General features: G+C 39.9%; 1 protein-coding gene across 1 annotated transcript in view; it reads right to left on the bottom strand.

Annotated features, from left to right (window-relative positions):
* Positions 1-13663: 13663 nt before the first annotated feature.
* stxbp6 (syntaxin binding protein 6 (amisyn)) overlaps positions 13664-23370 on the bottom strand; it is a 77254-nt gene continuing 67547 nt past the window's right edge. Inside the window, exons 5-6 of the mRNA XM_051723275.1 lie at positions 22191-22348; positions 13664-16635 (exon numbers count right to left, since the gene is read on the bottom strand). Of these exons, the coding sequence (XP_051579235.1) occupies positions 16612-16635; positions 22191-22348 (182 nt within the window). The 3' untranslated portion in view covers positions 13664-16611. The remainder of the gene's footprint in view (positions 16636-22190; positions 22349-23370) is intronic.

Here is a 23370-nt window from a genome sequence, read left to right as displayed (position 1 = left end):
GGGGACACCCTTGGTGATGAGCAGACGGGGTGTGGGATCTTGAGCCGCGCCGGGGCAGGATATGCCGGATAGCCTCCGTCTGCTGCTTCACCGTCGAGAACTGCTGGGCAAAGTCCTCGATGGTGTCACCGAATAGGCCAGCCTAGGAGATGGGGGCAGCAAGGAACCGTGTCTTGTCGGTCTCACCCATCTCGACCAGGTTGAACCAAAGGTGGTGCTCTGCGGGCGAAACTACCCTCGTGCAGTTCCTTTAGTGCCTTGGCAGACTTGCAGGACAGCCATGGCGTGCAGGGCGGAGGCGCCTTGTCCAGCGGCACGTAGGCCTTGGCCGTCAGAGACAACGTAAACCTACAGGCCTTGGACGGGAGCTTTGGGCACCCGCGCCAGGTGGCAGCGCTCTGCGGGCATAGGTGCACCACGAGCACCTTTATCCACTGGGGGGATTGCCGAATAGCCCTTGGCTGCCCCACCATCGAGGGTAGTGAGGGCAGGGAAGCTGAATGATCGGGACCGGGTAGTAAAAAGTGCCTCCCATGACCTTGTCAGCTCTTCATGCACTTCTGGGAAGAAAGGAACGGGGGCGGGGCGTGGCTTTGAGCGGCGCCGCGAGCCCAGGAACCAATCATCGAGCCGCGAGGGTTCAGGGGAGAGCAGAGGGTTCAACTCTAGCCCGACGCTCGTGGCTGCCCGGGAAAGCATGTCGTCATCTCCATGTCAGCCTGTGACCTGGGAGGAGGGAGCCCAGCTGAGGTTTCCACGTCCGACTGGACGAGCCCGCTCTCCGATGCTGCGCTCGAGAGCTCATCACTTTCGCGGGCTCCGAATAAGAGGTCGAACTTGCCGTGAGACTAGCCGGCGGACTCATCCGGAAGCCCGATCAGGCAGATGAGCGTGCTGGGGAATGGGAGGTCCGCAGGGGGATACCCAGCAGAGGTGGTCCCATTGGGGTCCCCAAATCGCCCCCAGTGCTAGCCGCGCTGGCCTCATACCCGTGGGTAGAAGGACCGAGGTGTTGAGCCTCTGGGGTGGCTTGCTTTCTTACGAAGGTAAGCCGTGACCGCATCGTTGCCATGGAATATACTCTTTTAGGGAATTATACTCTTATTTCTGCCGAAGCGCCCAGGGGCATTCTCTGCAGTGCACCAGTGCAGAGGGGGGTGAAGCTGCTGAAATGCACCATCAGATCCAGCAGAGGTGAATGAACAGTCATGGGAATTCAGCTCAGTGAGCATGACCGTTCGGCTCCGAAGAGAAAATCTGAATGAGTGGTTGCATACCAGCTACTTTTATACCCGTATGTCTGGGGGAGTGGCATGCAAATACCACTAGCCAATTTTCATTGGCCTTTTATCAAAGACCAGAGGTGTCTCGGGCTCCCAAGAGTGACCTCTAGTGTCACTACATCGACACAATGTCGAGTGAGTGACAGATAGGGAACTATCTATATATCTATAAAAAACAAAATAACACAGAATTAGAAAACACTTTACTGTTAACTTTTAATGTTCGGAGAATTTAGTTTTAAATGGCTAACTTTTACCATTTTGTTCTCTAGAATTTCTATGAGACCGGCAACTAGTACCCTGGTCCTTTGCATCACAAGTGCAACGCTCTATCAGTTGAGCTTCAGTGCAATTTGATTGCACTTAAACAAGCTTGAAAATTTAGTTGGTTATGTAATGCAAACGTTAAAATGTATCCCCTTGTGAGTCAAGCTCTATAGTAAAAGTGTTTAGATGTCATAAGATAGCATTGTGTGAACAGAGCAAAAAGAAAGTGTTTATGATCTGATAATCTGCTGTTTTACTCATGATTTGTGTGAAAAAGAATAAAAGTCATTGTTGTTGTAGCACCTCTAGTGCTTATTTCACCTGGAAACTGTACATACAAAAAGCTATTTCAAAAACATTTTGCAAAAATATAGGTATGGAAACGTGTTCCTTTGAGACCAGGTTGAGTTTTTGGGCTAGTTTTGGTCATTGGGCTGTCTTTGTTGGCAACTCTGGACAACAGTCCAAGGAAATTAGCTGGGCAACTCAAAGCAGTTGATAGTATGAACCTGTACCCGTGTGCTGACTTTGAGACTGTGTCTCTCTGTACATGTGTTCTCCTCTCACTTAGACTGCAATCGATCACATCCTGAGTTTCCTCAAAGCCATAGATCCTCTCAGGGTCTGATCATCATGTGAATTCACTGTATCGATTTCCATCGTGATGAGGAACCATTAGAATCCTGGAAAATGCAGAACAGAGAAGCTCCCCTACAGCTGCAGTCTGAATAACAGCCTCATCACTGATGTAATCTTTCTTGGAAGCTTTTAAAATTTCATGGAGTCTGTTGAGCAATGGAGGAAGGTATGTTTTTCAAGCTGTACATGCTTGTGAGCTTCAAAGGAGAACATGTGTTCAGAATGCTTGGTAGTGCTCTAGTTCAAAAGTAAGAAAAACCCTCTTAACCTCTTGGCTTTGTAATGGATCAGTGCGTGTGAACGATATCAGCACTAAACCATCTCAGTCCAAGAGTTTCAGCTGCCGCAAATTTCTGTTTGTCATATATCTGTTCTCTGACTGAATAATTTACTACCATTACAGGACAGCGAGTATCTCCAGATACTGATTGCCGCTGGATTGTTTCTGGTGCTGGTCTCCATAAAACACAATGTAAAAACTACCGATACGATTTTAAGTGCTAGTTGGAGTAAAAGTGTGTTCAGCCTCAACTTGTCATAACAACTCAATGTAGTTAAAGATATCAACGTAACTAACCGTGAGCCATCACTTCATGTCATCTAACTACTCGGGTGAGTCACTGTCAAAGGACGGTTATAGCAATTCTGTAAAGGATCGTCAATACGGAGAAACATTTTTGGCTAAAAAATGTAGCAGTTTAAAAAACAATACTCTAAACGTCACATTATCTGCTAAAATCATATGCCAGTGAAAACACTAGAGACAGGAAAACGAAAACAGGCTTCTGTTATCCATCGTTGAATACTTCTGCATTCAGGTAAAAAAGTGGAGAGAATAAATAAAGTAGTTAAATACACACAAGGGTTCTCTTATATTTTCAAAGCTTATCTGTTTTTTAAATGTGATGTGCCATTTTTTTGGATGTTGAAATACTTCCTTGTTTCAATACAATCTCTGTCAACTCTAAGTAAGCCATTTGTAGGTCGACTTCATGAAGACTGTAAATACTGTAACTCTGTAGTGCTGTCAAAACATTGAGCATCCCAGCCAAAGAGGACTATATTAACTGGATAGAGTTATCCTTTAACATTCCCAATTCATATTAAAGACAGTTGCTTGGCTGGCGTGTGACCTCCTGGAAGTGCACGTCCATATGTGGCCTTCAAGTGGAGTCAAAAATATCGTAGTTACGAGTTGCAAGTACATAATTGACCCAGCAAAGTTGTATTTACAAGTGCGAAACTCTGAATTCTAGATGACACCCAAGTTGTGACGTTGTAAAATTATTTTAATTTCAATGCTTTATTTGAAAAATATTCATTTGTTATATGTGTATGACAGTCAACTAATAACTCACCCTTCACTGTTTAAGCAAATTAATTAATAATTTGTGCATTTAGGTCATTTAAAAGTGATGCAAGTTTATTCACTTATGCTTAATCACTGGTACAAAAGGAAAAAAAATATATTTTTCATGTCGTTCATTGTGTATTTGTTTAAGTTTTTCTGTATTTTATTTCTGAATGTGTGACATGTGTGATGTAGTAGCTTCCCAGGTGCACTTGAAGACAGCATCAGTTCTGAATACAGGTTTATTGGAGCCAATCAGCTGAGCCATAAATGCCACATGACTCACAATGAAGCTGGAGTAAAATGATGTTGATTGGCTGGTGTTTGGGAAGGTTGTTTGGAATTATTTTTGTAATGCCGTTTGGTGCCATTAGTGGCACAGAAATTCCTTCACTTTTATAACATTATGGCTCCACTTTATGTTAGGTGTCTTTAACCAGTGGCGCCTGCAGCTGTACGGCCGTACGCACTGTGTGTACCATGAGCACTCCGACTGACTTGAGAAACATTTACTCTCAGAATATATCACCAATCATGAAATGTGTGCCGTATTTCTGTTGGCTGTTTAAAAGAACTAACAATGCCCAATTGTGAATGAATAATTCTTTTGAGTCGGTTCTTTCCAGGGAATTGGCCAAACGGGCTCGATTCGTGATTCAGTACAATTCGTTCAGAGCGCTCTCTCAATGAATCATTTGGAGCGGTTTCTCACACAGTAAAACAGTATCGGGATATTTACGAATACAGCGCTGGATACAGTGTAAATTTATCTACAGTCAACTGAAACAAAAGGCTGTCTTTTTGAGAGGTAACTTTGAGAAACTTCAGCTAGTGCTGTGTCATATGAACAAGGGGCTGTTCAAACTGAACGTGTTTTTCATCTGCTCGTGCTGTTTTTCAATTGTTTTCCTTGTAAACATTCGCTAGATGGATGAATTTTGACAACTGTGTCACAGTTCGCTGTGTTTTTAGCATCTCTCACAGGAGCGCTGCATTTTTAGATGCTGTGTCAAGTTAAAAAAACGTCTTCAACTGCGTTCTCGAGACACCTGCGTTCTGCTCTATTCGTTGTGGTGTGTTTTGCTTTTTAAGCACGAAAACGTGTCTGTCTGAACGGTTATTGGAAGAAATGCTTTAGCCAATAGTTACATGAATGCTACTCATTCTCGAGAAAATAAACAAATGTTTTACTCAAAGTCACCAGAACTGAACGCTTTGGTGTTGTTTTTTTGCAAAAAAACAAAAACAAAAAAATCTCACAGGGGAGCATGATATAAGGTTTATTAGGCAGATTGGACGAATGTCTTTGACATTTGCAAAGCGTCTTGCTTTTTCTTCAGGGTCTCACGCAGGACCGCCACATTTTAAACACCATGTCAAGTAGAAAAGAACTTCAAATTGTCAAAAACGCATGTTGAGACACCTGCGCTCTGTTTCATTCTTTGCGTTGCATCTAGATTGTTTTTAGCACAGCTGTCACAAATATTCAACATTCTAAACAAGTTCAGGCTGCGTAGAGGGGACTGCTGCAGTGTTTCATTTTATTCCAGATTATTCTGCACAAGTGAAGTTTCAGTAAATAAATGGTAAGTCCCCTTCTGCTCTAGTGTACTAAGGAGCTGCTGTGCCTTGTTAAAACTGTGTATGTTTACTGTTTCATTACTATTACAAATGTTGCCTATATGCTTACATAAAATACAGCCTACTGCAACAGTACTTGCTAGGAGAAGAAATTAGATAGTAAGCAATTTCGGGTTTGGGTCAGGTTCGGGCTTAATATCTAATGGTATCATTCGGGCCGGGTAGGGTCGGGCACACGGTCTTGGGTTCGGGTTTCATTTTAAGGCCTGTGCAGACCTCTAGGGGAAAGCGGGGCACAAACTAACACTTTTTGGTTTTCTTAAGTTTGTGTAAATGTACTCAGGGTTCGATGTATTTTTCTTTTTTCACATTAATTTCACACGTCTATTACACATCTGTGGTCTTATTTCATGAATACAGCGTATACTTTTTTCACAATCTACATTGAAAAAAGAACGTGAAATGTTACAACATGCCCTGCCTATGAGGTGAGGGGCACATTGTAACAAGACCATATAACAGCTTAAAATCCCCCTCTAACAACTGTATCTGATCTAATTAAAAAGCCTAGAAGATAAACTCAATTTTTATGTCAATAAAAGCATTTTATTTACTTTGTCATATGTAATATAGCAATAATTTTGACACTTGACAATAAATACACAACAAAGCCACAGCACTGACCGAAATAATGCATGGATTGATGACAAAACACACACACACACACACACACACGCATTAAGGGGAATTATGTAAATTACATATCTGACTGCATGGAATTGCATATAGTTGCCCTGTCAGCACAACTGGGATTTAAACCTGGCTGGTCACTTCTGCTGGCTATCAGAGAATTGAAAGTCTATGTAAGATGCTATCTAAAAGATTGGAGATTAAAATGATACCAAGTTTGTCTCATTTTAAATAAACAGTAAAAACAGAGATGAAAGTTTACTTTCATGTGAATTTTGACCTTTGCTACTTTAAAATGAACTTTTGGAGATATCTTCCAAAGTTTTTAGAATTTTTCCGCAATTGTTTTTTTTTTTACACAGTGTTGATATGGCAACAAGTAAACAAATGAAGTTTCGTATTACCTGTGTGTGTGTGTGTGGAAACGTTTAAACCACGTGTTACAACTAGCCCCGCGTTAGTTTGTGCCCCGCGCTCCCCAACGGCAGATTTCTGTGCGTACCCTCAGATTAAATCCTGCAGGTGCCCATGTCTTTAACTACTATCTAATAACATTAAAATTCATACAATACAATCTATTTATTGTGTAACTATATGTTGTTCTGCAAAAGTGTCACAAAATTCACATTTGCTGCTACTGAGTTGGAGGCACAGGTAGGTTTATGAGTAGGGTTATGTTTAGGTTTAGGGGTAAGGTTAACAGTGTAACTACAGATGTAATTAAATGCTGATTCTTCAAATGTAATAACAAAGCAACAACATGTATGTACTTAGTAAGTACATTTTCTCAAATTCTTAAGTACATAGTAAAGACACCTAATATAAATTGGGTCCAACATTACTGTAAAAAGAAGATTGAGGCAAATGTCAGTAATGTTATCACTTCATAATACAGTATAAATCTTTACTGTTCAGCAAAATGGGTTTCTCTATCCTTACATTCCTCCAGTAAGCAACTTTTTTCTCAGTTCAATCTCTCTCTCTCTCTCTCTCTCTCTTCTCTTCAAAGTAGTAGCTAGACCAGCAGCAAACCAGCCTGGACCATCATGGAAATTTATGCTGGTCTAAGATGGTATTTTTAGCAGGGATCTCTTTAAGGGAACAGCAAATAAGGGGAGAGTTTAGGAATGTAACATTTACAGACTGAAAAAAATACATTATAATTCCTATGATAACGGTCATACTTTTTTTTTTTAAGGGAATTAAATATTAATACTACAGAATAGTAAATTCAGGCTCAAAGAGATTCTTATAACTCTTATCTCATCAAAAGCAGAGGGGTAAAAAAAAAAAAAAAAAGAGTTCGACACAACAAATGTGCAGGGAAGCTGATTTGAAATTGATACTGCAGAGAAAAAATGAAGCAGCTCAGCTCATTTCTGCACCATGTGAACTTCCTGCATTGGTGCCATGAGACAGTCCTGAACTACATCACTAGGTGCTGTGAAATCTGCTTTCTTGAACACTGCTGCCCCTTGGTGGAGGAAAGAAAAAAGAAGCAAAGGGGAGAGGAAAACACATTTAACCTCTTTTTATTCTGTTTAATCAAAATGTAATCATAATTTACCCTATTTTCCCTTTTTTTCTTTCTTTCTTTCTTTCTTATTAATGTTAATGGTTTTGTTGTACTTATTTTGATTATTGGGGGGGCATGATCTATGCCCCTGTTTAGCACAGTAATTGAATGCTGGTTAACGTTCATTTCACCAGGAAACTGGGGAGATACGCACAATGAGCTACGTAAAAATCTAGGCATAGTAACGTGTTTCTATGAGAACAGGTTGGAGGATCTGATTGGCTGCTTCTAATGCTATACAGATGTTGCGCAGCTCTACCTGTCATTCAGGCTGACATCCCCACGATACCTTTCAGATAACTCGACCTGGATGAAAAATCGGCCATGCATTCTTGTTTTTTCATAAGTCAAGACATTGCAAGCATAAAGTGCATTCATTCTTGTGTTGCTGTGGCGGTAACAAACCTCAGAACTCAAGGGGGCGATAGAGTTCACTTCAAATATCTGTGTCATTAAACCTATAAACATGGCGACTTTCTCATTCTCTTCAAGGCTCTGCCATGACAGTACTTGACATGAAAGACAGAACAGACTGTAGAGGCAGAGCACTTCACCACTTAAATACGGGACAATAGGCGTCCTGTATGGGATGTCTTCATATCGACCAAAATATGAGACATCCCGGCTATTACGGGACAGTTGGAAACCCTACTTACCGTAGCAAGCCGATAAGAACAAAAACAAAAAACCCAGCAACCACCTGAGCAAATACAGAGAGTATTTAGCCTTAGACAGAGCACTTGTATTAAGGAGCGAGTAAACCCAAAAATGAAAATTCTCTCATCATTTACTCACCCTCATGCCATCCCAGATGTGTTTGACTTTCTTTCTTCTGCAGAACACAAAAGATTTTTAGGAAAATATTTCAGCTCTGTAGGTCCTCAAAATGCAAGTGAATGGGTCCCAAAATGTTGCAGCTACAAAAAAATAAAATAAAATAAATAAATAAAAGAAGAATACAGGTAATTTATAAGACTCCAGTGGTTAAATCCATATCTTCTGGAGCGACAGTGCATTCAGAAAGTATTCAGACCCCTTCATGTGATATTTCAGTTTTTTATTTTTAACAAATTGCAAAATTATCCAAAATCTGGTTATTGCTTTGCCATTATGGGGTATGGAGTGTAGATTGATGAGAGAAAAAATATATTTAAAGCATTTTAGCATAAGGCTGCAACAATAAAATGTGAAAAAAAAAAAAAAATGAAGGGGTCTGAATACTTCCTGAATGCACTGTATATTATGGGTGTGGCTGAGAATCAGATCAATATTTAAAGGTGCACTCAGTAACTTTTGTCTTTGTGTCATCTTGGACTTACACTGACACCTAGCAGCTTGGATGCAGCATCATTTAAAATCAATAGTTTTCAGTTTCAGATGACATTGTAGAAATGTAGTATTCACAGTCAGTCATGATTAATCAGTGAATGAAAGTGTCCAATAACAGGACGGTTACTGAGATTAAGCGAGTAGTATTCAGCTGGTCATGTGATTCTAACATGGCAGCCCCCATGTGTGGACCCTCTCCATGTAGAATAAAACAGCTTTTAAAAGGTTACTGATATGACTGGAGTCTTCATTTTAATGTGAGTGCTCATGATTTTATACCAATGTTTCAAAATTACTGATAAGGAGTAAAACTTTTACTGAGTGCACCTTTAAGTCCTTTTCTTAATATAAATTTCCTCCCTGCCCAGTAGGTGGCGATATGCACAAAGAATTTGAATTTCCAAAAACAAAAGAGGAAAGTAAAAGTGAAAGTGGAGCTTGATGGTAAAGAAGTACTTAAACATTGACCTGTTTTTCACCCACATCTATCATATCGTTTCTGAAGATATGGATTTATCCTGTGGAGTCTTATGGATTACTTTGTGTGCTTTTGGAGCTTTGAAATTTTGATAACCATTCACTTGCATTGTGAGAACTTACAGAGCTAAAATATTCTTCTAAAAATCTTTTTTTTGTGTTCTGCAGAAGAAAGAAAGTCATACACATCTGGGATGGCATGAGGGTGAGTTAATGCTGAGAGAATTTTCATTTTTGGGTGAACTATCACTTTGAAATGAATGGGAGAAATTTGAATGCCCAATATGGCGGATGTAGAAAAGGAAGTCCTGCCTTACGTGAAAGAGCCAACAACCTTTTAGATACAGACATCACCTGTCAGTCAACCCTGGAACGCATGTGCGCATTAGATGGACCGGCCTGAAAAATAGCGTTTTTTAGTATGATCTGAACTGAAGAAGCACAATTTATGATACCATTGTTGTTAGATTTTACTGCTTATTTGAAATATGTTTTTTGATAGTAATCATGACCATTCCTTATTTAAGTAGATAGGAGCTGTTCTTTTGTGCTGCATGTATCCATAGAAAATAGCTGTACGTGAGCGTTCCAGAGATGACTGTTGAGTGGACTGACTTGTCTTGAAAGGGCCTATGGCAAATAGCATTGTAAAGTGAGAAAACTCTCTTCATGCGCTGCAGTGAAACAGGGTAACCTACAAAGAACTGCTCATGGCAATTTAAATGCTATACAAAGAGGCTGTACGCAAGGTGATTGGTTAACAGATTACATGTTAAAGGACCCATCAGCTTGAGCCATTTAGAGTTTCATGACAAGTCTTATGTTTTAGGCCTAAGCCTCTACATATGATCCAGAATGCAAAGGCGAATCTGGTCCTCAAGCAGCCTAGGAGGTCCCACATCCCACCCCTCTTAGTCTCGCTTTACTTGCTTCCTTTAGCTGTCCGCATCAAATTCAAGGCTTTGACACACGTTCAGGTCTGCTTCACTCTCCTGGTCTATATTCCATCCCGTCCTCTCTGGTCAGAGAATGCTCCGCGCCTGTTGGTACCATCACAACGATGTACAAAGTCATACAATAGAACCATCACTCTCAATGATCCTCAATGAAGGAATGAGCTTCCATCCCTTATCCAATCTGCACAGACCACCCCAACATTCTTCTCTGTTCTCTTCCTATCCACAGTTACACTTCTGATTGTAATTTTTCAATCAGCTTTTGCACCACTCCACTTTAAATTCTGTATTGCTGTATTGCTGAAATACTGGTGTTTTTCATCATTTGTCCAGGAAGTCGCTTTGGATAAAAATGTCAGCTAAATGATTTGTTCATCAAATGTTTGTGTCTGAAGAGAAGTTGATCAAGCAAGGTCAGTACTGACTTTTGGATGCCATGGCTTCAAGCAAGATTCCTACAACATCAAAATGACTGCTTTCCATTTTCTCAGCAAAATACAAGCTCGGAAACCAGTGTGAAGATTGAAGCCCCAGCATTGTTCAAGCCCCAGCACTGCCAAGATGCCACTGTTGGGCCCTTGACCCATCTGCTCCAGGGGCGCCGTATCATGGCTGACCCTGCACTCTGACCCCAGCTGGGATATGTGAAAAAAAGTTTTTTATACTGTATATGTGCAAATGTATAATGTGTGACAAAAATAAAGGCTTCTTCATGTCCTGCCCTATTCCACATCATTGCAGCAGACAGCAGTATAGAGCATGCAGTGGATTAATGATTACACCAGCGAGCCTGACATTGCACTCAACAGGAAGCCAAAGGCATCCTGATCCAGATATATAGATGACAGCTGCTCACCGCTGCGTCACAGATCACATCTGCCAAATCAATCTGAGTAAAGCTCAAAGGTGACATCAACACCACACAGAGCCTCAATGCACATACTGAATGTACACATAAAATCCTTTACCACACACTTAGGGGAGGAAACCTTGACTACGTCTTAGTCATCATCTCCTTAATGTCAGCAAACATACAATCCCAGATGTGTTACATTGTTCAGTTCTCAATGATGCTACTTTTAATTGAATGCTTCTAATAAATGTAGACACATTAGATGATATATCAAAAACATATGTTTAACATTCTTTACCAGCTGGTGGTCCACAATCATTGGTCAAAAGTCAAAATATGAAGTCATTTATCAAATAATTTCTTAGGATATATTAAGCAAATCAAGCACCAGAATGTCACACTGCCAATTCTTTCCAATCTCAAAACATTGCAGTTATTACCCATATCCAAAGCCACAGTAATTCCACAATTGGAGACTAATGCTGCAGTGAATGATGTATGTATGTATATATGTATATATACACTGATGAGCCAAAACATTATGACAACTCACAAGTGAAGCGAATAATGTTGATCATCTCCTAACAAGGCCACATATCAAGGTTTGGGTAGATTAGATGGTAATCGAATAATCAGTTTTCATAATCAACGTGTTGAATGCAGGAGAAAAGACCTGAGTGACTTTGACAAGAGCCAAATTTTGTTATGGCCAGACGACTGGGTCAGAGCATCTCTGAAACGGCAAGGCTTGTGGGGTGCTCCTGGTTAGCAGAGGTGAATACCTACAGACAGTGGTCCGAGGAGGGACAAACCGGCGACAGGGTGTTGGGTGCCCAAGGCTCATCGATGCATGAAGGCAACTTGGGCTATCCCATCTGGTCGAACCCACAGAAGGTCTACTGTGGCACAAGTCAGAAAATTTTAATGATGGTTATGGGAGGAATGTGTCACAACACACAGTGCATTTCACCCTGCTGTGTATGGGGCTGCGTATCCACAGACTGACCCTGTCCACCACTGAATGTGCCTTCAATGGGCAAGCGAGCATCGGAACTGGATCTTGGAGCAGTGGAAGAAGTTCGCCTGGTCCGATGAGTCCTGTTTTCTTTTACATCATGTGGACAGCTGTGTACGTGTGCGCCATTTACGCTGATGGCACCAGGATGCACTGTGGGAAGACGACAAGCTGGTGGAGGGAGTGTGATGCTCTGGGCAATGTTCTGGGAAATCCTGAATCCGGCCATTCATGTGGACGTCAATTTGACACGTGCCACCTACCTAAACATCGTTGCAGACCAGGTACACCCCTTCATGGCAATGGTATTCCCTGATGGCAGTGGCCTCTTTCAGCAGGATAATGTGCCACACTGCACACATTGTCCGTGAATGGTTTGAGGGACATGATGAAGAGTTCAAGGTGTTGCCCTGGCCTCCAGATTTCCCAGATCTCAATCCAATTGAGCATCCACGGCGGCTCCACTCGCAACTTACAGGAATTGAAGGATCTGCTGCTAATGTCTTGGTGCCAGATACCACAGGAGAGCTTCAGGGGTCTTGTAGAGTCCATGCCTCGGCGGGTTGGCGCTGTTTTGGCAGCACGCAGAGGACCAACAGCATATTAGGCAGGTCATAATGTTTTGGCTCATCAGAGTGTGTATATATACAGTATATATATACACTACCTGTCAAAAGTTTTGAAACACTTATTCATTCTTTATTATAATTTTTTTTTTCACCTTTTAAAGTCATCAAAGCTATGGAATAACATACATGGAACTATGGGAATTATGTTGTGACTAAACAAAATCCAAAATAAATCAAAACTGTGTTATATTTCAGCATCTTAAAAGAAGTCACCCTTTGTCTAGAATTTGCAGACATGTACTCTTGACATTTTCTCAACCAACTTCTTGAGGTATCACCCTGGGATGCATCAATTTCAAAAATAATAAAAAAATATATTACATTTTAGTTTTATAATGAAATAAATTAATATGGTGGCACAATTAAAACTAATTTCAAACATTTAAGCATACGCCTTCAGATCAAAAGATTTTTAAGATCATGAGAAACATTTCAGTCGTGTTTCAAAACTTTTGACCAGTAGCGTACATATTGTATTTCTAAAAGTAGCTAATTTGTTGTGTAGTTTTTGAATGCGTGTATATACAGTTGATTCTGAAACAAAGGTAAACACCTTTCTGTTGGACATTACAGTGGCGTTATGTATTCAGGATAATTGAGAAGATAAATCAACACTAGTTTAGCATAATGTAATGATCTTTCTTTATGTTATTATTATTGAGATCCTGGGTTGGGGTCCCTGGTGTCAAAAGGTTGACAACCCCTACTTTAGACCATAGACCACAAGGAGGATTGCGATTAAGGTGGGTAGTTTTTAATACAGTATGTATACTGATAATCTGAATTTGTCGGATGTTTATTTATCTGCCCAATAAGTGATCAAAATGATGTTGCCAAATTAACACCTCGGCTTGTTTGAGCATTGAATGTGGTATAATAAAACAGGAGGAGTTGGGGAAAAAAGAGCTCACAGTGACAATCAACAGCCAAACTGAAACAAAATCTCAAGATTTTATAATGGCATAATCCTAAATATGACACACCAAAATGAATGACTCGGATTGTGTTTGACCACGGTTGTGTTTATGTATTTAATTATCATCCATTATTCCATTGAGAACACAATAGCACAGGCACATTGGACTGTACACCCTGAAACAGGTTAAACATTACAGTATATAAATAAAAGGCTCCAACTTTGAAACAAACTTGAAAGTAATTTTTGCTACTTTGAAGTGATCCAACCACATTTCTGAGCATATAAACATCTTTAAAGCAGGTATTGTTTTTCATTATAGAAGCACAGAGTGTAGGCCTGGGATCCATATGACAATTTCATTGTTCTCTGATCATTACATCAGCAAACAGACATCTCTCTTCAGTATCTTCATTAACACGTCAGCGCTGTTCTCAATAGCATTCCAGGGGAATTGGTCCAGATTTTTTGAACCTACGGCATTTATGTGAATTTTATAATGCAACGAGATCACTTGTTTTTAATTAGCGAATCAAATTAGATTTATCTCAAAAAATAAATACAGATGTGTAAGCCATACACTATTGTCAGAGGTTCTTCAAGAAAGGAAATTTTATTCAAAAATCTTTAAAACCACAGATGGTAACTGGAGAATCATACACTACCAAATTACACTCACTGAGCACTTTATAAGGCAGGGTTGTGAGGGTTACTTTTGAAATGTTTTCCACTACAGATTACAGAATACATGCTGTGAAATGTAATTTGTAACATATTCCGTTAGATTACTCAAGGTCAGTAACGTATTCTAAATACTTTGGATTACTTCTTCAGCACTGGTAGATTTTTTCACTTGTTTTGACTATAAAAACTCTGCCAGTACAGTAAGACAAAATACACATGTTAAAAATACATTCTCTGAAAAACCGAAATATCTTATGCAGTGTTGTTTCTTAAACAAGATCAATCAAACTGATCTTGTTTTAAGGATTTTTAGATATTTTTACAGGAAAACAATACAAAAATTATTATCAAGTATATGATTTTTGCCCTAATATCAAAAGGTCTTACTAGAAAAAAAGAAATTATTATCCAACATGAATTTTCTTGATAAACAAATATGACCGTGCCTGGAAACGTGCATGTAAAATGGCTAGAAATATAATTTTATCTTAGCGTAAAGATGACAATTTACACAAGCTTTATTTCTATTTCTTGTGCTCCAAACTTACTTCAAACTTACTTCTCTGTCTGCTCGTATGAATGTAACACATCATAAGAAAGTGTTTCACCTCTGTTCAAATGCACTTTGGATCGTAACATTTATACGGATAAATGTTTTCCATCTGAAAGGACTAAATATTAAATGAAACAAATGACAATAAAATGCAAAGTAATCTCTTCAGTAATCAAAATACTTTTTGAATGTAACTGTATTCTATTTACCAATGATTTAAATTGTAACTGTAGTGGAATACAGTTACTTATATTTAGTATTTTAAATACGTAATCCCGTTACATGTATTCCATTACTCCCCAACCCTGTTATTAGGAACACCTGTACACCTACTAATTCATGCGATTATCTAATCAGCCAATCGTGTGGCAGCAGTGCAGTGCATAAAATCATGCATATACGGGTCAGGAGCTTCAGTAAATTTTGACATCAACTATCAGAATGGGGAAAAATGTGATCTCAGTGATTTGGAGCGTGGCATGATTGTTGGTGTCAGATGGGCTGGTTTGAGTATTTCTGTAACTGCTGATCTCCTGGGATTTTCACACACAACAGTCTCTAGACTTTGTTGATGAAAAGGTCAACAGAGAATGGCCAGACTGGTTCAAGCTGACAAAGTTTATGGTAACTCAGATAACCGCTCTGTACAACTGTGGTAAGCAGAATAGCATAATAACCTTAATTTAGTTAACTTTCACCAATAACAAAACTTTCACTAATATGTTTGCCATATGTTAGTGTTCATGTTACACAAAGTGTTATGAAAAGAAAGATTAGCTGCTTTCTCAATTCTCAAAGACTTACATTATTCCCCAGAAGGAAAAAAAAAAAAAAAAATTGAACATTTGTTTTTGCATATTTGTGGCATGAGTACACGTTTTTACAGTAGCACTGACTGACTCCAGATCTGTAATGAGAGCTTTGAACTATAAACAGAGGGAAAACTTGATAAATAAAAATATTGCTTTATTTTTGCTAAATATTGCCCACCCCACCCCCCCCACCAATCATCGCTGGATAATGTTTTTATTCAGTGCGCACGGACTCATTGCTCTGTCAGTAAACAGCATGAATCAATTAACCGCCTCTCCTCTCATTCTTTCATTGTTCATGCATCTCCCACATGTTCAGTTGAGGCCCACAGCGCTCTCATTGTGTGTTAATGCAGCCTGTGAATCTGTATGATCTCACTGATCTCGCTTTTGATTTCTCAGGCCGTTCTGGAGATATTTCTACACTTACCTCAGCTTCTTCAAGATACACTAAACTTTTACCAATTGTAACATTTACATTTTGACTTTTAGAACTTTTGAGTGTATCTGAATATAAATATCGTTTTTATATGTGGTGATATCTGAAGTAGGAAACAAAATGATGTAGAAAAGAGCAGAGTTTGAGATTTAAAAAAATATACATCTAATTTCATACACTAAAATTATTATATAATGGCACTTATCAAACACTTATTAGGTTAAAACGATGTCAAATTATATTTCAAATATATCAGCAGGCCTTTGAAACCTAAACTATTGTACAACTTGTTAGAATATTTTAAAAATATAATAATGATAAGGTCTGTCATACGGTGAGGACACAGGAAACAACACTTCAGCTTAATGACCAAAAATCCCATCCATGGGTAGAAGAGGAGGAATTCTTGGAGGCAAGAGCCATTTTGATAACCCACAGTGTGATGCACAAAGTCCTCATCTATTCATATGATCCTTCATGCACATCAAGAGTATCTGACAGCAGAGACGGAGCCAGGGCCAACTGAAAGAGAACCAGATCCTTCAAAGAAATGGCGGTGGCTTAACACTTGTGCTTCATGGCGAGCTAGACAGAGAGAGAGAGAGAGACAAAGGACTGTTAATGTCCAGCAGCATACGACAAGCTATATTTACCGTAGTATATATACAAAACTTCTAATGAAGTCAGTGGGTAGCTCAAAAGCAGTCCCACACTCCACAGATTTCCACAGAATTGGAGCGTCCACCATACACAAAGTGGTTGATATTTTGGCAAATTTGATAATGCTTTCAGCCACCAATAAGAACATAGTACTCTCAGCTCCACTTAACATGACCTCACTATGTTGCATGTGTAATTTCTGCACGTGGCATATCATCTCGAAAATATTGTTAATTTGCCTTTCGTATCCAATTTTGTGTCAAAATGTATTAATCTTTGTCAGTCCAATAAATTAATGGGTTAAGAAGAAGATTAAAACACCAAAAATAGTTACAAATATAAAAAATGCCATTCTAAACATTCACAAACAACCTTGCTTGGCAGCTACAATGTCACAGCAAGGGGCTTTAAGTCCTGGAGGTACAGGCAGCATTTTTCTTGTTGCAAAGATATTGTTGATATTGGATGTGGTATTGAATTTCACCGCAAACTGCCTTCTGCCTTCCTTAAAGAAAAACATTAATTTAAAGTAGTGCTAATTACTTAGTGATATACAGTTGTGCTCAAAAGTTTGCAGTTGGTCCTCCATGTGCCCCCAAAACAGCGCCATCTGTGTCTAATTTGACAATAAATACTGATTACAGGTGTTATTGTCTTACTGTATTATATTTGTTGTTTAATTATGAATATTGTGGTGTATTATTTCAGTTTATATGAAAACTAAGGTTTTTTTCTTCATCGCCCTGTGGATGGCGCTAAATCCTCAGCTGAGCAACGGACTCTTTCTCTAACTTCCTTTTATGGTGTTTGTTTGTGCTCTCTTTAATATGAATCACTTGTGTTGTTGTATTCCTCACTTGTAAATTTCTGTACATTCACTGGATGTAAATGTAATTTAACACTTTGCACACAGAGAAAGCCTAACACAAATGGGACAGCAGTGCTTGGCTATTCTGCAAGCTTCATATAGCATATATTTACACTTATTGGAGCTCGTAACTGAAGTCATTTTTATAAATTTATAAAATAATATCACATTTGTTGTGATCAATCATTTTATTTTAGAAAGATGAGTAGTTTGCTGTGACTCTCTTTACACTTTTGCTATGGCTCAATACGATACTGTAAGCGTGTTATCGGCCAGAGATTGTACTGGAAATATGTAGGCTAGGTGTCGTACATAGAGTTCGTTCAATATACAATGATTAAATTAGGGCTGTCAATCACTTAAAATTTTTCATTGAATTAATTAGATGGTATGCAGATTAATCGCAATTATCACATACTATCGTATGGATATTTGCTGAGAAATCCCTTCACATAACAATAACAATATATAATAATTAAATAAAGTTACATTTAAATAATTATAAATAATATATATATATATATATATATATATATATATATATATATATATATATATATATATATATTTTTTTTTTTTAATAATACAGAAAATTTAAATGCATTACATTATTTAAGCACACAAGACAATAATAATAAAAAAAAAGACAATACAAAAAGTGGCTTTAGAATGCAATATATTGTTTTGTTTGAATTCGTCAATCAGTCCGAGTTTTATTATAAGGGCTTGTTTCAGGATGGGTCAATGTTCATCTGTGTGTGACGGATGCTTTTGGAGCGTCTCGGTTGCGTTGTGTCATAAACATACTGTTCCCTTACGACTCAGTACAGTTGACATTGCGTAGTTACACATATGGGGAGTGCCTTCATACACGACCTAGTTGAAACCTCTCTACAATAACGGCAATATTATAATATTGGCTATGGTGTTTGAGCCCTGCCTGTTTTGGCGTGAAACTGTCCGCTATAAAAACAGGTGCACAAACACCATTTCCTCAGAATTTCTTCCTTCAAGACAGCGATCATCTCTTGTCTAGAAGCCCTCTACCTTCGCCGTCGATATACACGAGTCAGCGGGCAGAATCTTCGCGGGAAAACTTTACGCTCCCCTGCGGTGTTCCAGCGAACATCACACCACCTCACCAACACCTCAACAACTAGCCTATATCTGTTATTCGAAATCGCTGGTGAACAGGCCTCAGCATCCTGATTCCTCGCAGTGCTTCAGCAGGGTTTGTGTCCTTACAAAGCAATTGTATATTGTGTATTGTATACTGTGTGATATAAATCTAAATATAAATTTATATATTTATATATCTAAAAGAGTGACTTACATGTTCACATCTGTTTGCTGTCTGGGCCTCGCCCATGCAGAGGCAGCTCTCATGGAGACAGACTGCCCTCACTGTGAGGGCATGAGCCTCAAGACACTTCGCTCGTGAATCACCCTTGTTCTGAGGGATGATTCAGCCTCACAAGCCCTCCCACCCGCCTCTTCTGTGATACCCGAGGATTCACACGAGGAGGCACGGCGGGGCCACGAGGTCGAGCAGGATGACTTTGAGGTGGTCCTTGTGGCGGCACACACCCCGCGAGCCCCTCGATCTCTCCGAAGCGCATGTTTTCTGATACACTATGTGCGAGACGAGCCTTCTGAAAGAGCGGGTGGCCTCGTCTCGTGTAGCGGTTCTGACGCTGGGGATAATAATGACGATGTCATTATATCTCTCGCTGCATCAGGCGAGTGGTCCGTGGATGAGGCTGCCGCCCCTCCCCCAAGCAAGGGCGACGAACGTGCACGTGCCACTGACAGGGCGATGCTCCATGTCCTTACCAGGGTGGTCGAAGCGCTTCACCTTGAGTGGTCTCCCCCAGAGGAACCTGAACAGTCTCGCCTCGATGAATGGTTCCAGCAGTCCAGATGCCGTCAAACGGCAGCGTCCTGCAAATCTGCCCCATTCTTCCCCGAAGTTCATAACGAACTATCCAAGTCCTGGCGTGCTCGCGCAGTGACACCATCCTCTTTAATGTGGATCACGGGGAAGAAAACGGTTATTAAATTGGCACACCTCTGCCCAGCGAGTAACAGGGCGTGGAAATCACGCCGCATACATCCTTCCAAACCTTGTCGACAAACGTCCGCACTGGCGGGAAAAGCTTACTCAGCAGCAAAACAAGCTGGATCAACACTCCACACAATGGCGGTGCGCCAGGAATTTCAAGCCAAGCTCCTCAGGCAAATGGACGAGCACGGCTTCAATCCAGAGATATTCAAAGAGCTCCGCACCACTACAGATTTAGCGCTGCATACCACGAAAGTCACTGCGCAGGCCATCGGCAAGTCCATGGTCAACCTGGCAGTTCTGGATCGACGTATATGGCTGACCCTCACAGAAATGAGTGATAAGGAAAAAGACACTCTTTTGGATGCTCCAGTGTCTCCAGCCGGCCTCTATGGCGGCTCTGTGAATAAGTTTGCTGAGCGTTACGTCGCGATTCAGCAGCAGTCACAGGCTATGAGACACTTTATTCCCAAACGGAGTATATCACAGCCGGTTCACCCTTGCTCTGTTTGAGCCAGCGCCCGACTAAAAGCCCCATACCTGCTGCCTCACCGGCACCTGCGTATCGGCACGTGCAGCAAAAGCGCTCCTGACGGGCACAACCCTTTGAAGCGGAAAGCAGAGCCCGCAGTTCCCTCCGGGTCTGTTCCAAAAAAGGCTCGATTGGAGACACAAAACACTGTTCTCCATCTCCCCACTATTGTTTGTCAGGAAAGGAATATTGTTGTTCACAATATTGTTCAAAATGTTGTTTCTGTGTCTTGCACTCATATAAATGCAATAAAAAAATGCAATAAGTGCAAAAAAGAATAGAGCATTCATTGCAAATGCACGAGATGCTCACACATTCTCAATAAAGAGCCCCTTTTTCCTCTTCAAAGCACACACATTAGCGTTGCATCATATCATATACAGTGAGTAAACCAAATTGCCCTCTGTCCCATTACGCAGATGCGTGGTGAGCCCTAACGGGTATTTCAGAATGGGTGCAAAAATGATCGAACATGGTTATATGATCCAATTTTGCACACCGGCCACCGTTTCAACGGCGTTCTGTTTTCCACGGTTTTGTCTGAAGACGCGCCAGTGTTACGAGCCGAAATACACAGTCTCATCGTGAAAAACGCGATAGAGATTGTGCCAAATTGTACAGCCGTTATTTTCTTGTTCCAAAGAAAGACGGCGGGCTTCGGTCGATCCTGGATCTGAGACATTTAAATCACGCGCTCATAAAGCACCCATTCAAAATGAATACTCAGAAACGGATTTTATCGCATGTACGCCCACACAATTGGTTTGCATCGATAGATCTGAAGGATGCGTACTTTCATATCCAAATTGTACGACATCACAGGATGTTTTTGAGATTTGCGTTCGAGGGAACAGCATATCAATTCAAAGTCCTGCCCTTCGGACTGTCTCTGGCTCCTCGCATATTAACAAAGCGCATTGATGCGGTTCTCGCCCCTCTTAAACTGAGCGGAAACCGATCAAAGTCCGCCATCATGAAGAATGTCTAAATTCTCTAAATGCACCACGAGGAGGCAATGAAAGAGGACGGAGGAAGGTTACCGAGGATGCTTGAGCGAGGAAACACAGGAGCATCCTATGCGGAAGACATTTTGGTCGAAGCACCTGACACACGTATTTATTCTCCTCCCCCTTCTCATCTGACACAATAGTTTTACTTAATGTATCACCTTTGCAGTTTAAAGAAACCATAATTGAAACATACTTCAAATAAAGTTTCAATAACATAACGGCAAGCGCTGAAGTACTGCAGCTGCGCAAAAACGCGCTCTGAAGTGACGCACGAGTGAGCAGGACATTCCAATTTACAAATCCGTCTTGCTTTGATTCCTCCATCCTCATTTCCTTTCCTTGGATCTTTTCCTCATTTCCTAAGAGGGTGGAGCTAGGAAGCAAGGAAAGGAAACGAGGATGCACAATTTTAGAAATGAGAAGCACACATTGTGTTTTTTTGTTTGTTTTGTTTTTTAGAACACAAGTTGTGTTGTCTGCTCTCAGTAAGTGTGGTTTGTTTTCTGTCTGGGCTGTGTTGTTGCCTTTACAGCGAGTTTCAGTTACTGCCCACTGGAGAAAACAGGTGGTACTCCATACCGAATTGCTTACATGAAAGGAATATTCCCTATTATGGTCTGGGGACATGATTAATTGCATAAATTTTTTAACACATTTATTTTAAATATAATTAATCACACTGAATTAATGTGTTAAATCGACAGCCCAAGATTAAATAATTATAATCATATTTAAAGAATTATAAATATAATATATATTATTAAAATAATCATTAAAATCATTAAAATGCATTACATTATTGTGCCAGACGAGTGAAGCATTGATAAGACAATACAAAAAGTGGTTTTAGAAGGCAATATATTGTTTATTGTTTATAGCTGGAGTTTCGCTTACTGCCCCCTATTGCTCCAATGGTCAGAATATTCCTTACAGTCTGTTATAGACAATCAAAAGGAACTGAAATAAGACTAAGTAAACAAACAAACAAACCCGTGGTGGTGCTTTTACCTTGTGTGCAGTGTCAGCAAAATGCTGGGCACTGTTCATCATTTCGCCAGTCTTCTCCTCCACACGTCCCAGTCTCTCGCCACGCTCATTCAGCGCCTGACTAGCCTTATGCACTGCACTGGTAACGCTGTCTGCTGCACTGTTCAGGACGCTGTTACCTACACAACCAGAGACAGGTAGAACAAGGTAAAACCAAGACATGTAGACCACTACAGAATTTGCTTTGTAATGGTAACTGTGTGATAAAGTAAAAGAGTAGGAAGGTAACTGAGAGCAACAAACTTTTTCAGCAAACTTCAGCAGACCATTTTGCAGGCGTAACTCTTTGTTATTGTTTATATACCATCTACAGCAATGGAGAGGCAGAATGTGAAATTATCCACAGTCACAACCAACCAATGCTTTCATTCATGCTACCTATAGTCCAGTGTTCAACTAGAGAAAATGAAACACTAGATCTACTATGCACCATTGTTAAAGGGCATATAACTCTACTGCCCTCCCCCGCATTGTGGGCAAAGTAAAAAGACCCAAACATAACTTTCTTATAGTGCAATTTAGAGCATTGCGTTAACAATTCTTCATGTTATAGGTCATGGGCTTAAATCCTAGAAACACGTATACTGGTAAAATGCATAAATGTAAGTTGAAGATTTAGTTCTATTTAATGTTATTTACTGTCAATAAATGTTTCTAGTTCAAAGTCACCATTATGGTGATTAGTGTTCCCTTAGGTTGGGAATTTAGACCTTAAATTTAACAAACCACCTTCCAGCCATTTTAAAAATGTTTTAAATGAACACATTTGCTACCCCTTTGGCAAAAGGAAGAATATAATAGGTTGAAGGTCTAACGTTAAACCAGTCTAACACTCAACATTCACACCTAAAAAAAAAAAAAAAAAAAAGTGTAGATTGAGTGTAATGTGTCAGCTATGCATAACAATTATACAGCCAATAATTTTGAGAGTAGGTATTTAGCCTGTTAGTCAACAAATATATCATGATATTTCCTTGTAACACAAAGTTTTGTAATATGACTTCAACCAGACACACGCAAAGATCAACATTTGGCATACAAATCTCATCAATGGTGACAATAAACAAAAAACATTTTACAGATAAAAGGAAAAACACTGAACATTAAAAAAACAAAACATCATAGATAAAATTAGTAAATA

Source organism: Myxocyprinus asiaticus, chromosome 17 (assembly GCF_019703515.2).
Source record: "Myxocyprinus asiaticus isolate MX2 ecotype Aquarium Trade chromosome 17, UBuf_Myxa_2, whole genome shotgun sequence".
Classification (NCBI taxonomy): domain Eukaryota; kingdom Metazoa; phylum Chordata; class Actinopteri; order Cypriniformes; family Catostomidae; genus Myxocyprinus; species Myxocyprinus asiaticus.
Note: the sequence above shows the minus strand (reverse complement) of the source record. Positions and strands in the feature narration are given on the sequence as shown.